General features: G+C 31.9%; 1 protein-coding gene and 1 long non-coding RNA gene across 4 annotated transcripts; one reads left to right on the top strand and one right to left on the bottom strand.

Moving 5' to 3' along the window:
• Positions 1-5,707: 5,707 nt before the first annotated feature.
• Positions 5,708-7,419, top strand: LOC103314643 (uncharacterized). 3 transcript variants are annotated; one of them, XR_010334272.1, is made up of 3 exons: positions 5,708-6,247; positions 6,300-6,384; positions 6,439-7,419. XR_010334272.1 is itself a non-coding variant. In XM_064356798.1 (3 exons), exons 1-3 carry the CDS (start codon positions 5,983-5,985, stop codon positions 7,093-7,095), a joined length of 1,014 nt encoding a protein of 337 aa, XP_064212868.1. In that variant the 5' UTR covers positions 5,708-5,982; the 3' UTR covers positions 7,096-7,419. The 3 variants fall into 3 exon arrangements, 2 of the variants coding, with proteins under 2 accessions (XP_064212868.1, XP_015835215.2); XM_064356798.1 differs by having other exon boundaries at positions 6,293-6,384; XM_015979729.2 differs by having other exon boundaries at positions 5,708-6,384.
• Positions 7,420-8,208: 789 nt separating this feature from the next.
• Positions 8,209-14,016, bottom strand: LOC107397889 (uncharacterized). Its single transcript, XR_001574913.2, has 2 exons — positions 13,507-14,016; positions 8,209-13,469 (listed from the first exon to the last, which is right to left on the bottom strand). It is a non-coding gene; the product is annotated as an uncharacterized LOC107397889 (long non-coding RNA).
• Between the last annotated feature and the right edge of the window lie 263 nt (positions 14,017-14,279).

The following is a 14,279-nucleotide window of genomic DNA, read 5'->3' on the forward strand; positions in this document are numbered from 1 at the left end:
GCCAGTCTTCGCAATTCCTGCTGAAAGTTGAAATAAGGGGACACAACTGATTTGTATTTTGTATTCAAGAGACAGGTCAACACGTAATGTCTTGTACTTTACTGATCGGGCAGAGATTGCGTCCGTTGTTGGCAGGATATCATCCTGCTGCTGTTGTCGCGATATTCCATCGGAATATGGAAATGGAAAAAGAGCGTGGAACAGACTTATTGCATAAACACACTTTAAATTTCTTTCAATGCTTTTCGTAATTTTTGTGGCTGGAAACCACGCGTTTCAATTTTAAAATTCAAATAAATAATAGCCACGAATTTCCAAGTTCTGAGAAGAGTCTACTTTTCCAGCAAGCCTGTATGTATACAAGGAAACCACATTGTTTAATTAATACGAATTTCCTTCTGGTTTTTCCACAAATAAAAAATTTAGAAATTGGTTTAAGAAAATAGGAAAATTGGTCTGTTTCCTTCAATTACTTATTGAATTACCCTAAGTCCATTAGGCCTTCTTGAAACAATTGCTCAAATGAGATACTCAATGGAGTTACAACGACTCAAGTCACAGTGAATCAAATATAAAATATACATGGTGTTCTAGCAAGCTGTAAAAAACCATAACTGTTTGAGAATGTATTCATTTTTTTCAAAAGCTGTAGAGACCCTCTGACCCATCAAAAATTATTTTCAGGTAACCAGAATGTTTCCAAAATTAGGTATTGTTATTGCACGGTTTTGCTTAATTTTTGAAAGAATTTTATTTTTTTAAAGAAAACGCACATTTTTTAATTTATTTCATTAAAAAATTGGGAATCCGTATAAGTAGGGCTTTCACCCCTTTAAAGAATCGAATTCAAAATCTAAGGATATACGAATTTTTTTATCTCACTGTGATCAAGAAGATAAAAAAATGAAGAAGGTTATTGTTGTAAGTTGAATAACTTAAAAGTTTTATGTGGAACACTTTTTTTTTTATTTTTGCATCTAAATGACTTTTAAATTGTCTCTCTAAAAACATTAACTTTTAAGTGTCTCTTATGATTATTTAACGATATTAAGGACCGGTTCATAGAAGCGTAATAAATTTAGAACCGGTTTACAGAAGCGTCATTAATTTAATTCGCAATTAAATGTGTGATTAACGGATCACGTGACCAAATTGAACAAATGTGATTGGTCCATTTGCGTTGTTAACTTTTAACAACGAATTAAAATTAAATGAAGCTTTCTATAAACCGGACCTCAATCTGCAATTAAATGCGTGATTAAATGGTCACGTGACCAAATTTAACCAATTTGATTGCACCATTCGCGTTGTTAACTTTTAATAACGAATTATACTTTAACAAAGCTTTCTATAAAACGGCTTTAAACTTTGGACATTAAAAAATTAATTAACTATTGTATGTATTGTTTCAGAAGTCGAAAGTGAAATTTCGAATTAATAATAACTTTAATGTAACTCTTAGGCAATTATCTTATTAAAAGAAGACAGTACGATTTCCTAAATGTTTTTGTATCTGACGTATTTGAAGTTACGTCTGGGGTGCCACAAGGTTCGATACTTGGACCGCTTCTTTTCGTAGTGTTCATTAATGACTGTAATCTTTTAACATACCTTGCCTCCTATACGCTGACGATTTAAATGTAAAATAAAAATTTCTCTTGACTGTAATGTTCTGCAGAAGAATATTCTCAATCTTTTAGAATGGTGTCAGAAAAATAAGTTAAATCTTAATCTGTCAAAATGTTTTTAATGCAATTTTCTAAAAAATCAGTCATAAAGTTTAATTATTTTATTGATTCTTTACTACTAAAAATACTGGATTATGTTGAAGATCTAGGTGTTACTTTTGATCCGAAGTTAACGTTTTTCAATCATATTGGTAGTGTCATACTAAAAGCTTCTAATAGACACGATATTTTGTTTTAAGAATTCGGATTGCTTCAAATATTTGACAAGTGACGTTTATTTTTGCAAATCAATTTGCGTTGCTATAAACAACTCGTTAACTATTCGGTAAGATACCGATAGCTTGCAATTTTTTGTGAATTAGGTTGCAAATATCTCGATAAGCCTCGGTAACGGAATTGCAAGTAGCAGTTATAGTAACGATTTGCAGATAAGTTTCGTGAATGACCCCCTAAGATGTTAGGTTTTGTTTTGTGAATTTTCTCAAATTAACACTTTGAAATTACTATATTTTTAATTTGTTAGACCATGTTTAGAATATGCATTAGTTGTAAGGTCTCCTATTTAAGTTACCTACCTGAAAAGCTTGAAAATGTGCTAAGAAGGTTTTTGAAATTTCTGGCTTATAGAGATGATGAAACTTATCCTCCAGTTGGTATCTCACAAGAAATATTATTAAATAGGTTTCTAGCACCTAGTCTTGAAATTAGATATAAATTTGCAGAAGTAACGTTTTTTTTTAAACTATATACAATAAAATTGATTGCCCTCAACTGCAAAAACAACTTAATTTTCATGTTCCATGTCGAAAACTCTAGAAATAAACAATTATTTTACTTGGATGCTAGTCGGACAAACTTCCAAAAAAAATCACCTATTTTTAAGATGTGCTCTGAAGTGAACCAAATTAATAACATAGATATATTTTTTTACTTATTTCACTTCATAAAATGTACTTCTTCTAAATTTGAAATAGGCTACACAATAATTGGTTTCGACTGTAGTGTAGCAGAGATCAGTAATAAAAATAATAATAATAATAATAATAATAATAATAATAATAATAATAATAATAATAATAATAATAATAATAATAAATTATATTTATTATTATTGTTATTATTATTATCCGTCATTTATTACAGTGAAACAATTAAAATTTTCACATTTATAGCAAACTTTTAAATCCCCATATAAACTCGTAACAAATAATCCGTTGTGGAGTCACAATGAATATTGTGCATTGTTGCTGAAATTAACAATTAAAGTTAAATATTATTTTAGTTTTAGTTCAGGCATTTGAAACTTTATGTTTTAAGATAGACAATTTAATAATCTTTGAGAAGCAAAAACAAAAAATAAGGTGTTTCATTTAACATTTTCAAGTTTTTCAACTGGTAACAAACTTCATATTGTTAGAAACTTCATTATGCTGAGTTTAAATAAAATCACAACGCTCAAATCAAGATTTATTCAATTTAGTAATTAACACGTCAGGACTGTTACACTGCCTAATTCTCTCTGCCTCTGGGCTGTTCTTCCCACGGCTCCCCGGGATAGCGTCCCACTACCCCGTTGGTCTAGACATTTCCCATAATCTCAAGTACTGTATCACGAGGGCGAACAGATCCACACAAGGCCACAAACACCGTTTCTAACACGGCCTTTCCTGACATCCAGAGTGTCCCCACTCTATCTGAACTTATAATCAATTCGTGCCTAAAACTCAACCAATATTTAGGACATTTAAACGACAATATCTCAGTGTATTTATAAACTTTAGAACAATAAGAAGAAGTATTCCGAGATTCCAGTAATTTTTTTTATATCACCTAAAAATGAGAAATATAAAAAAATAACACAAAACCATTATTCATAACAGGGAACAGGGATCAACAAAATAAAATAAAACAATAAAAACGACATATACAAAAACCGCTAAATAGAATGCGTAAGAATAATAAAAACAATGTAAACAAAATCAGTAAAGCATACTAAAAACATAAACAAGAATCCGCAAAATAAAGTAAGAATTAAAGAAATAAAAATAAAAAGTAATGCGTGGATACTTAAAACTAGACGCAGTGATCCGCATTCTAAGTCTAACGTACGCAACTTAAAACTAAGCGCTTTAGTCCGCAACTTACTTCAATTTGGGGCCCCGTACGCTTGGGCAAACCTCACTTCCCGCAGTGCATCTTAGCAAAGGCACAGGAGTGGTGCCCATATTCCAACTCCCGCAATGCATTTTAGCAAAGACACAGGAGTAGTACTTTTATTTAGCCTCCCGCAATGCATATCAGCAAAGACACAGGAATGGTACTTCTGTTTAACCTCCCGCAATGCTGAAGCAAAGACACAGGAGCTAGAATTTCTAATTTCTGAATTGTGATAAACCTTTATGGATAGAGCAAAGACACAGGAGTTATTACGTTTACCCACTCCCGCAGTGCTCCTCCTTTTAAACTAAAACTAAAGCAAAATAAAGACACAGGTCTATGCGCCACCCGCAGTATTTTGCAATTAGCACTCTTCTAAATACCTGACTCCAACTTAAATCCAGAATCTCGTGATCTCGAGAACGGCTGCACTGGTGAATGTAACTCTGAATCCAAAGCTCTCCTCCTGCACTTCCAAGTGGTTTTGGCGTTGGCATTGGCGAGTCATGACAAGAAGAAATGGAAGCGAATATTGTGGTACCAGCAAATTCGCGCGATATTCCGGGGTGGTACTGAAGATCAGTCGCGGAATGAAGAATAGCGACGCGAAGTCCCGATGTCTAGAGGTTTCTGGTGAAGTGATGAACAACCCGTCGACGGCAGCACGAACTTCATTAAAACCTCCCTGAATGAATCTTCAAAGGCATTCACTTTCATTGATGTCTAATTGCGAATTGGGAATGTTGTCGTTCCAACATCGACTTTCTGCTGATCGATCCATCTATGAACGCGTGGTGTAGTTCGGCATTCAAAATGATGAGTACTTCGGATTTCATTCGTCTAAAATTTTCTAATTGCTCCTCAATCGGTGATGGTTTGTTGTCGGCGGTCTGGCGTCGAACTTTTTTTTTACCTTTTTATTTTCTGTATCTTTTTTTTTAGCCTTTTTAAGACAACATTTGCATTTTTTTTTTTTGGAGCGTCCATTTTTTTTTGTCTTAAATTAGAATTACCCAATTCTAACAATTGGCGCATCTTTGGGGACCAATATTATACCTCAGCTCGACCTCAAGTAAATCTTATATATTTTTTTCATAATCGTAAATGACCTAATCGTCATTGCCTCTTTTGAAACCACATGAACTGATACTTTTATCATAGGCGCAGATACTTACTTACATACTTATAAATAGGCGCACACCGTCATACGTTATTCGGTAAATATTTCTGCATAATCGTGTTAATCTTGCCATCTCAGAGGCCCATTTCAAAACAATCATTTGCAATTTTCAGTGCACCCCTTAGCCGCAAATTAAAATATCGCCTTCAAGTTTTAACCACTTGACCTCATACACTTGCCAGCAATGTACCGCAACAGTTTCATATTTTTCGCACATCCCCACCGCTTCTCGGTACCTGTTCCACCTTGTTGGAGAAACTATCTGCTTACCAAAACATTAATTACCTTAGATTAATTTCTTAGTACTGAAAATTAATCAAGAATCAACCAGGTTTTATTCTTCATTATTCTTAAAATTTAAAATCGATTTTTAAATTATTTAGAATAAGTCTCAGATTTCAAACCACCGATTTATTTTGTCAGGTCATTTCTCAACTTTCCCACAAAGATGCACATCCCCAAGTTAAAACTGCTATGATAAACACTAGATAACCGCAGTGTTGACAGGGTGGGTTACAGAGGACTAAATACGCCCCAACTCTACATTAAGATAACTGATACATACGGTCGCACTTGGAATAATGATTGATATGTCTTGGAATGAACTTAATTACCTATTACATTACTATGAAGACTTCTTGGTACCATGCTTATATAGTAATTTTTGTATTAAGTGCGCGAAATGAGTGTTTTTTTAATGGCGCCTGAGAATGTTATTTTAGTCGAGACCGCCAGGTCGAGACCTAAAAGACATTCGAAGGCGCCATTAAAACATGAATTTCGCCACGAAATACAAACAACGTTTTTTCTACAGCCTCCAGATGAAGAAAAAAGTAACAGAAATTAGTTGGAACAAAATGGTCTGATAAATCGAGTTGCTTGCATGGTTACGATGATAAATAAAAGTGATAGTTGCGAAAAATTTGTCACAATAGGTATTTTTGTTGAAGAAGTGTGATGGATTTTAGCAGCGAAAACGAAATAGATGCAATTGCAAGCGCGGCAGTGTCGAATCTTTTGCCTGCTAAATCAAGACCGCAGTACGAAAAAACGTATCTTCAGTTTCGGCAGTGGTGTTCTATGAAAAAGATTGATCAAGTAACGGAAAATGTTTTGTTGGCGTATTTGGAAGAAAAGTCTACCACCTTAAAGCCACCAACACTCTGGGCCCTTTATGCGATGTTGAAAGCCACCTTAAACGTTAAAGAGAATATCGATACACGTAAGTTTCCGAAGTTAGTGCCCTACCTGAAAAGCAAAAGCGTAGGTTACAGAAGCAAGAAGTCGCAAATTTTAGACAAAGAAGACATTAGCAAGTTTATTAATGAAGCAGATGACAAGATATATTTACTGATGAAGGTAAACTTATCATATTAGTGTAATACAAATCAAAACAACTCGTTTTATTTATAGACTGTGCTAATTTTGGGTATATCGGGAGCCCTTCGACGTGAAGAATTAGTTAAAATGAAGCTAACTGACATAGAAGATAAACAGTCTGTCTTAATTGTGAAGGTGCCTGATACAAAAACCCACTGCGAACGAATATTTACTGTTTCAAATTTAGAAAATATAGAAATTGTCAGAAAATATAGAGCTTTGCGGCCTCCACGGGCGACTAGTGACCGTTTATTTTTAAAGTATACCAACGGAAAATGTGTGAATCAAAATGTTGGAATTAACAAAATCGGAGAGATACCAAGTTTGATTGCAAAGTGGCTTAACAAAGACGAACCTAAAAAATATACTGGTCACTGCTTCAGAAGAAGCTCTGCCACTCTTTTGGCGAATGCTGGAGGTGATCTAATTTCAATTAAACGTCATGGGGGCTGGAGAAGCAGCACAGTGGCAGAAAGTTACATCGAGGACTCTTTGAATAATAAAATTGAAATTGCCAATAAAATTCAACCTTCTTCCTCCACAGAAGAAAACAAAATCACTCAACCTTCTACATCGGCTTCTTTTAATGGCGAAAATAACTTTCATTTACAAGCGTCTTCACTCAGGCCTCTGGGGATAAACGGGGGCACGTTTTCGTCATGCACATTTAATTTTCATATGTCAAAGTAAATATCTATTATTATTGTTTTGTAATATTGTTCTGTATAATTATAAAACCTTTAAAACTACCTCTCATTATCGATCCGTCTCTTCATTTCGGTTGCTGTTGATGTCTTTTCGTGTTACTAAAATTGTAACAGAAATAAGTTGGAACAAAATGATCTGAAAAATCGAGTTGCCTGCACAGTTAAAAAATATTATTTTTTCACTGTGAAACCGTGAAAAAATAATATTTTTTCACAGTGAAAAAACGTCAAACTTCGCGCATAGGTAACCATGCATAAATGTCACGATTTTTTGACGGCTGTAGAAAAAATTATTTTTAAAATTATTTTTATTCTCTTAACAGTGTTTTACGAGCGAAATCTGTCAATTCTGAGAACGACCCTTCGACTACGCAATTCGATACGTTTTTTTTTTTCGGGGAAGTGCGTGGCGTCAGATTCAATGGAATTTTTATTTGTCTGAAAGCGTCGCAACTTATTTTATAATATACGAATATCTGTTGATTGCAATCGTGTTGACTATAGTCGGTATCAAAAATTCAAAAGATAGCTTTTATCTCGTAAGATATTATACAGTAAGTACAAGTACGACATATCACTTACAATTCTTTCAACTCCGAGGCACTTACCAGCGTACAGTTGGTTTCTTTTGTCATTTTACATTTTACCTATCGTGGCCTGCACCCTGTGCCAACTTGTCCCACTCTCGGTAAAAGTTCGGTTTTGTGACTTCGTTCCTACAAGGCCGTCCGTCATCCCGTACTCGGACTCGTACTCGAATGTGCATCCTCTACGTCACGGCGTCTTGAACCTCTCCTCCATGGTTCTTACGCCCGTGAAGTCGACCAATGATAATAACGTCGGCTCAGACGTCGGTCACGTTGCTGGATGTTCAAATTTGACCGCAGTTCGGATGTCCCTTTCCGGTCATCGGTCAACGAGATCCATGATCGATGTTATTGTCGCTCCTTTTGCCCATTTACAGGAATCACTTTTACTTTTAAACTTTTTGTGGCTTTAACACTAACACTCGGCCAGATTGGGTCTTTATATCGCGTACTATCCCACTTCTGATGTTAGAAACTTCATTATGCTGAGTTTAAATAAAATCACAACGCTCAAATCAAGATTTATTCAATTTAGTAATTAACACGTCAGGACTGTTACACTGCCTAATTCTCTCTGCCTCTGGGCTGTTCTTCCCACGGCTCCCCGGGATAGCGTCCCACTACCCCGTTGGTCTAGACATTTCCCATAATCTCAAGTACTGTATCACGAGGGCGAACAGATCCACACAAGGCCACAAACACCGTTTCTAACAATATTTTTTTAAGTTTGTAATTGTAATATGTTAAATAATTAATAAAGATTTAAGTTTGAACTTTTTCGTTTAAATTGATCTAATTTTCTATGATTCTGTTTTTATGAAATATTTTGATTTAAAAACCGTGTCAAAAAAATAATTTACTTCAAAAACTAAGCAGAATCGACCAATACAAGATTATATCAAAACTTTTTTAAGTTCTTAATTGCAATGCGCTAAACAATTGGTACAAATTTAAGTTTGAATTTTTACTTTTAATTAAAGTGGTGAAGTTTTAAAATTCTTAGTTTTTGTGTAATAATTTTTTAAAGTGTGTTTTTGTCATGAAATCAAATTATTTTACAAACTAAGCAGAGTCGACAAATACATGCAAGTTCAGATCAAAATCGTCAATAGGTATTAAAAGATCCCTCCAAAAATGCAATAAAATTTAGTGTGTTCTGTTTAAAAAAACATAATTTGGTATTGTAGCTCATTTCTGAAACATCCTATATATTTAAATTTAATTTTAGGAGATGCAGGGAATTAGTATCTACAACTTTTGTAAAGAAAACATTAATTTTTCAATTATTTAACGGTCAATAATGGATATTTCCAACAGACTGGTATACACCCTGTAACTCCGGTTACAATAGTTATTATCGTTTCCAAACAAAGTCGTTCCGTCCAATGAAAATGGCCTATAAAAGACAATTGAGGATATTTAGACGCGCAAATAAAGTGCAAATAATTAAACTATGGTTAAATAAGTCATTTAGTTCAATCTAGACCGCCCATGTAGTGTCCTATTCAATCCAAATTCTAGATTCGCTAATCTTTTTCAATTTATCTTCATTAATTACCACAATTATCAACTATTACAACTTTCTTTCGTGCTAGATATTACGTCAAATTTTGCGGTCCTGTCGCGATAAAACCGCTCTTCCAAGATTTGTGTTAAAAACCCAAGTAGGAAATACTCCAATTTATCAAAAAGCTATAAATAAATGTCAAGTTAAGGCACCACTATCGAGTAATCCGTGTCTATTTCTGTCTTTTGTTCATTCATTTATCCCTCGTTAACTTAATCTAATTATTACGTAAACTTGAGATAATGTCACGGACATTATCGCTTCTAATAATTGTTATTTTCTATTATTTGTCACTTACGTCACCTACATCAACGCTCCCCTTTTAATAATAAAGTCATAAAGTGCAAGTTGAGAAACGCAACATCTGCGAAAGTCGTTTGGTGCACGAATAAAGTTGTTGCAAAAGTTTATCCGATGCATATCCAGAAATAAAACCAAGTCTACGAAGCCAAACACTTGCAACTTGTAGAAGTAAATCAGGAAGTTATGGCCACTTATCTTTTTCTAGTGCAAACTAACAATACGCGAAGTCACTCAAAAATATCTTATTTTGAGAGCAAAAATCTATTTGAACATGTCTTCCAGTCTTACAAATGATAAAATAGGCAAACATGTTTATTATCCTGTATCATGTTTCTTATTTTACATACAGAGACGCTAAAAAGTATGGATACAGCAAAATATCTTCAGAACGGTTTAACAGAGCACTCTGAAATTTAGGGAACAGTTAAAAGTGTTTAAATTCTATCATTTGAGACCTTTTTCAATTTCCTACCATCCATCATTTATTTTGAAAATACAAGGCTAACTTGATTTTTTTTTAAATGGTAGGAAAGTTAAATTTAATAATGTTTTAAAAACATTTTTTTTCTTAATTCAGTAATGTTACGTATACTCACCTTTATTTTTAAATTCTGGATTTCTGGAAAAATGAAACTAAGTAAGTTTTGAAAATACTGTTATTACTTATTAGAGATCTGTCACTTGTATATTGACTAAAAATTAAAATAATTAGTTTAACAATCCTACATTTAAGTGAAACTGTACTTATAGTTTTTTATGATGGTTAGTAATAGCGACAGAAAACCAAGAAGTTAATGAAAATCATTTTGAACATTTTTTGCAGCATAAAAATAATGTATTTTATGTTTAAGCTTTTGTTTATTAAAATGTGTTGTTTTTTAGTTAAAAGTGTTATTTTAACAATTATGATTGACATTTACTTATTTTTTGGTCAAAGATCAAGCGGCAACATTTCCAAGGCTAACAAAATTTTACATTTTTTAAAAATGTATTATTTTTTTTAAGTTTTGATTAAAATAAGGTACGCATGTCTTACATCATAGAACTCAAAAAAATGCTCTTTTTAAATACAGGGTGTTTCACACAACTTTACGAGGGCTGCGCCTAATGTGCACAACCAAATATACAAAAGTCAAAAAACACTAGATTCAAAAAATTTATAATTAGTTATTTAATTTTTTACTGTTTCATTAATATTCATTAATTACAGGTTTTTAAAAACAATTGTTGTGTGGTCTGTCAAGAGACAGAATGAACAAGATTCCAATCTAGTTATTTTAATCCCTAACTAGCTAAAAATGTAATTTTTTAAGGGGTGAACAAACAAGAGATGACTATCTAAATTTTCAAAATTTTTAATCGAGGTCGTATTTAAATATGTATTATGGGTGGTATTTTACAGGCGCAGGCTTCCCAAAATTACATGAAACGCACTGTATATTAAATTTGACCGTGTTTCCCATTGAAAAAAACAAGTTAGCCTTGTACCCTCAAAAAAAAATAAAGATAGAAATTTGATAAATATCTCAAACGATAAAATTTATATATTCTTAAGCATAAACATACCAAATTTCAATAAGTCTTGATGAATAGTTTTCATAATATTTAACTGTATCCATACTTTTTAGTAACCCTGTATTTATGTGAACTGTAGTAAATTCAAATTAAGTTTCCATAATAGGACAGGAGTTGTGGCAACGACATTTTTAAGTTGTAACAAGCATGAATTGATTATACGGTTATACCACAGTTTATCAATTTGTCTAAAAAAACTGTTGATCTCAAAAAATTGGTAGGTACAATTGTTCTTAAATAAATAAATATATATTAAAATATAAAATATAAATACAACTGTAGAGTATATTTATGTTTAATTTTGCAACCAATAATTCTCACATAGCATGAGGAGCGTGACTTTATGGCCAATGAAACAAATTGGTAAGGAAGCGTCACAAGAGTATTATATTCCCATCCATCAAAAGTAAGACCGTCTCCTTAACTCGACAACAACAAAATAATTTAACTGAATATATCAGACCATTGGATAAAAACCACAATTTTGTTCAGTAATTAATTCATTGTTCAGCATCACAATAAAAAAAGATTTATGGTCCAATTTGAATAAATGCGAAACGTTTGTAAAAATAGCAATGACAATAAGGTTTGAAACAAAATGTAGAATACTATTATTTAAACCGTAGGTGTAACGTGTTCAGGCGCCGCTCGTGATGCAATATAAACTTAATTTTCATTTAAAATTAGGTAAATAATTAAATTTATTTCATTCATCTCTATTTTTACAAGGTGACGTAAATGTTTTCACAAATAATTTGGAGAAAAAAAAATAGTCAGGGTGTTAAATTATTTATAAGTTTCAACACATCATCTCGTCCATTACATTCGGCTAGGTCCTTCACCGACTTCCCACTTTTTCAGCATAAAAATGCCCAACTTTGCTCTAATTTAACCGAGCTCGTATCGTTAATAATAATAATAATAATAATAATAATAATAATAATAATTTATTCGTTAATCTTATCTGAATACACAGAAATTAAACACGTCACGTATGGATACTAATTAGGATATTATAATATAATAAAAAATAATAAATATAAATATAAACATATCAAGTTAAACAGATAAAAAAAAGGAGAAAAATTACATAAAAAAGGTATAAATTACGAATAGAGAGACAGCTAGATCGGAAGGGAACTAGATAAAAATTCATTTATACTATAATAACATTAATAACAGTTTTAAAAGCATTTATTAAGAGACTTTGTGTTTGGACTAAGCTTATAATAAAGATTGAGGTTTAATGTATTTCTAACGGCACTGCTACTCTTGAAACGGGGTGGTAGAAGTAGTTGTGCTGATCGTGTGTAATGATATGAAAGTCTGCATGTTTATTGAAATTATGGGAGGATTGGTGGATTTCAAGCAAAGAGAAATAGATATATGTTGAAGCAAGTGTCATTATGTTAAATTTTATGAACCACTGTCTACACGAATTATAGCGACTAATGTTAGCTATGACCCTAAATCCTCTTTTCTGAATTTTAAAAATTTTATAATCACGAGAGGCACTACCCCAAAAAGTCACTCCATAGGTTAAATGTAAGTGAAAAGTTGAATGGTATGCAGTTAATAAGCATTCTAAACTCAAAACTTTCTTTAATTGTCTGATGAGATACACTTGATCAGATAGTTTTTGGCATAGGCTTTCAATGTGAGAACTCCACTTTAGAGCTTCATCCACAACTACACCCAGAAGTTTAACATGGTTGCCAGTTATATTATTATTGTTAAAAGAAAAGTCAATGTGCTGTGTCTTATCTGAATTTACCGCCAAGAAGTTTGATGCGAACCACGACGTTGCTTTGTCTGTCAAAGTTTGCCTGCTTAGTTGAAGGGAAGTTTTATCTTTACCTGATACTATAAAGACTGTGTCATCAGCATAAAGAACAATTTTAAAATAATTGAGATCCCCATGGTGAAGCTTGAAAAACGGACACACTGTATACAGCCTGTATCAGAACTCACTCCCCACCGGAAATGTGCGTATAGTTTAGGCAATTCTGAAGCTAAAGTTCCTTTACAAAAAAATTCTAACCCTTCGTGTTTCGGAGAAAAGAACGTTTGAAAATACCCAATCACAAAAGGCCTTGCTCTGGAGGATTAGGAGAACAAAACACGTTGCTAGGAAAACAAAAATAGGTAGAACGGACAATAAAAGTGGGCACTTGAATTTATTATTCCTTAGTAACGCATCTAGTTTATGCAGTATACCTGGGAGAGAGCTTCTGGGATTGGTCATTTTGAAACCTCTCTATCTCGCAAACTAAGAATAAAAAACCTACATTTTTCTGCATTTTACCATCTCTATTGCTATTACCACTAGCACCTCTCCGGTGGGGAGTGGGTTCTAATACACCCTGTATTAGGCTCTGATGAAAACAAAATCATCAAAAAATATTTTTTTAATATGAAATCGATGTAAAGATTGTGAATCAATCCACATATGAGAGAAAAAAAAAGAAAGTTTTGAGACATCAGGACATCAAATGTGTATTTAAAGTAAAATTAAATTAACCTTCCGAAAATAAGACCAACAAAATCTAAAAGAATTTGAAATCGACCTAAAAAAAATTGAAGGTGAAACTGTTAATATAAAAGATTCTTTTATTACTTCCAAATGAATCGTTTGGATAAAACGACAACAGAATTTGTATGAGGCAAGCAGTTCTAGTTCTAGCATTAAAAAATACAAATTTAGGTAAAGTTAAATTAAAACGTATTATTCAATAAATAAAAAGAAAAAAATGACTTAAAAATAATCTAAAGAGTTAAAGTATCAATTATTGGCTTTAAGAATTTTAAAAAACATTGAAAACTATTATTATTATTATTATTATTATTATTATTATTATTATTATTATTATTATTATTATTATTATTATTATTATTATTATTATTATTATTATTATTATTATTATTATTATTATTATTATTATTATTATTATTATTATTATTATTATTATTATTATTATTATTATTATTATTATTATTATTATTATTATTATTATTATTATTATTATTATTATTATTATTATTATTATTATTATTATTATTATTATTATTATTATTATTATTATTATTATTATTATTATTATTATTATTATTATTATTATTATTATTATTTTTGAT

Source organism: Tribolium castaneum, chromosome 5 (assembly GCF_031307605.1).
Source record: "Tribolium castaneum strain GA2 chromosome 5, icTriCast1.1, whole genome shotgun sequence".
Classification (NCBI taxonomy): Eukaryota; Metazoa; Arthropoda; class Insecta; order Coleoptera; family Tenebrionidae; genus Tribolium; species Tribolium castaneum.

Coding starts and splice junctions, on each gene's coding strand:
- LOC103314643 (XM_015979729.2), top strand. CDS start 5,983: ATGGATTTTAGCAGCGAAAACGAAATAGATGCAATTGCAAGCGCGGCA. Junction 6,385..6,438: donor AGATATATTTACTGATGAAG/GTAAACTTATCA, acceptor TTTTATTTATAG/ACTGTGCTAATTTTGGGTAT.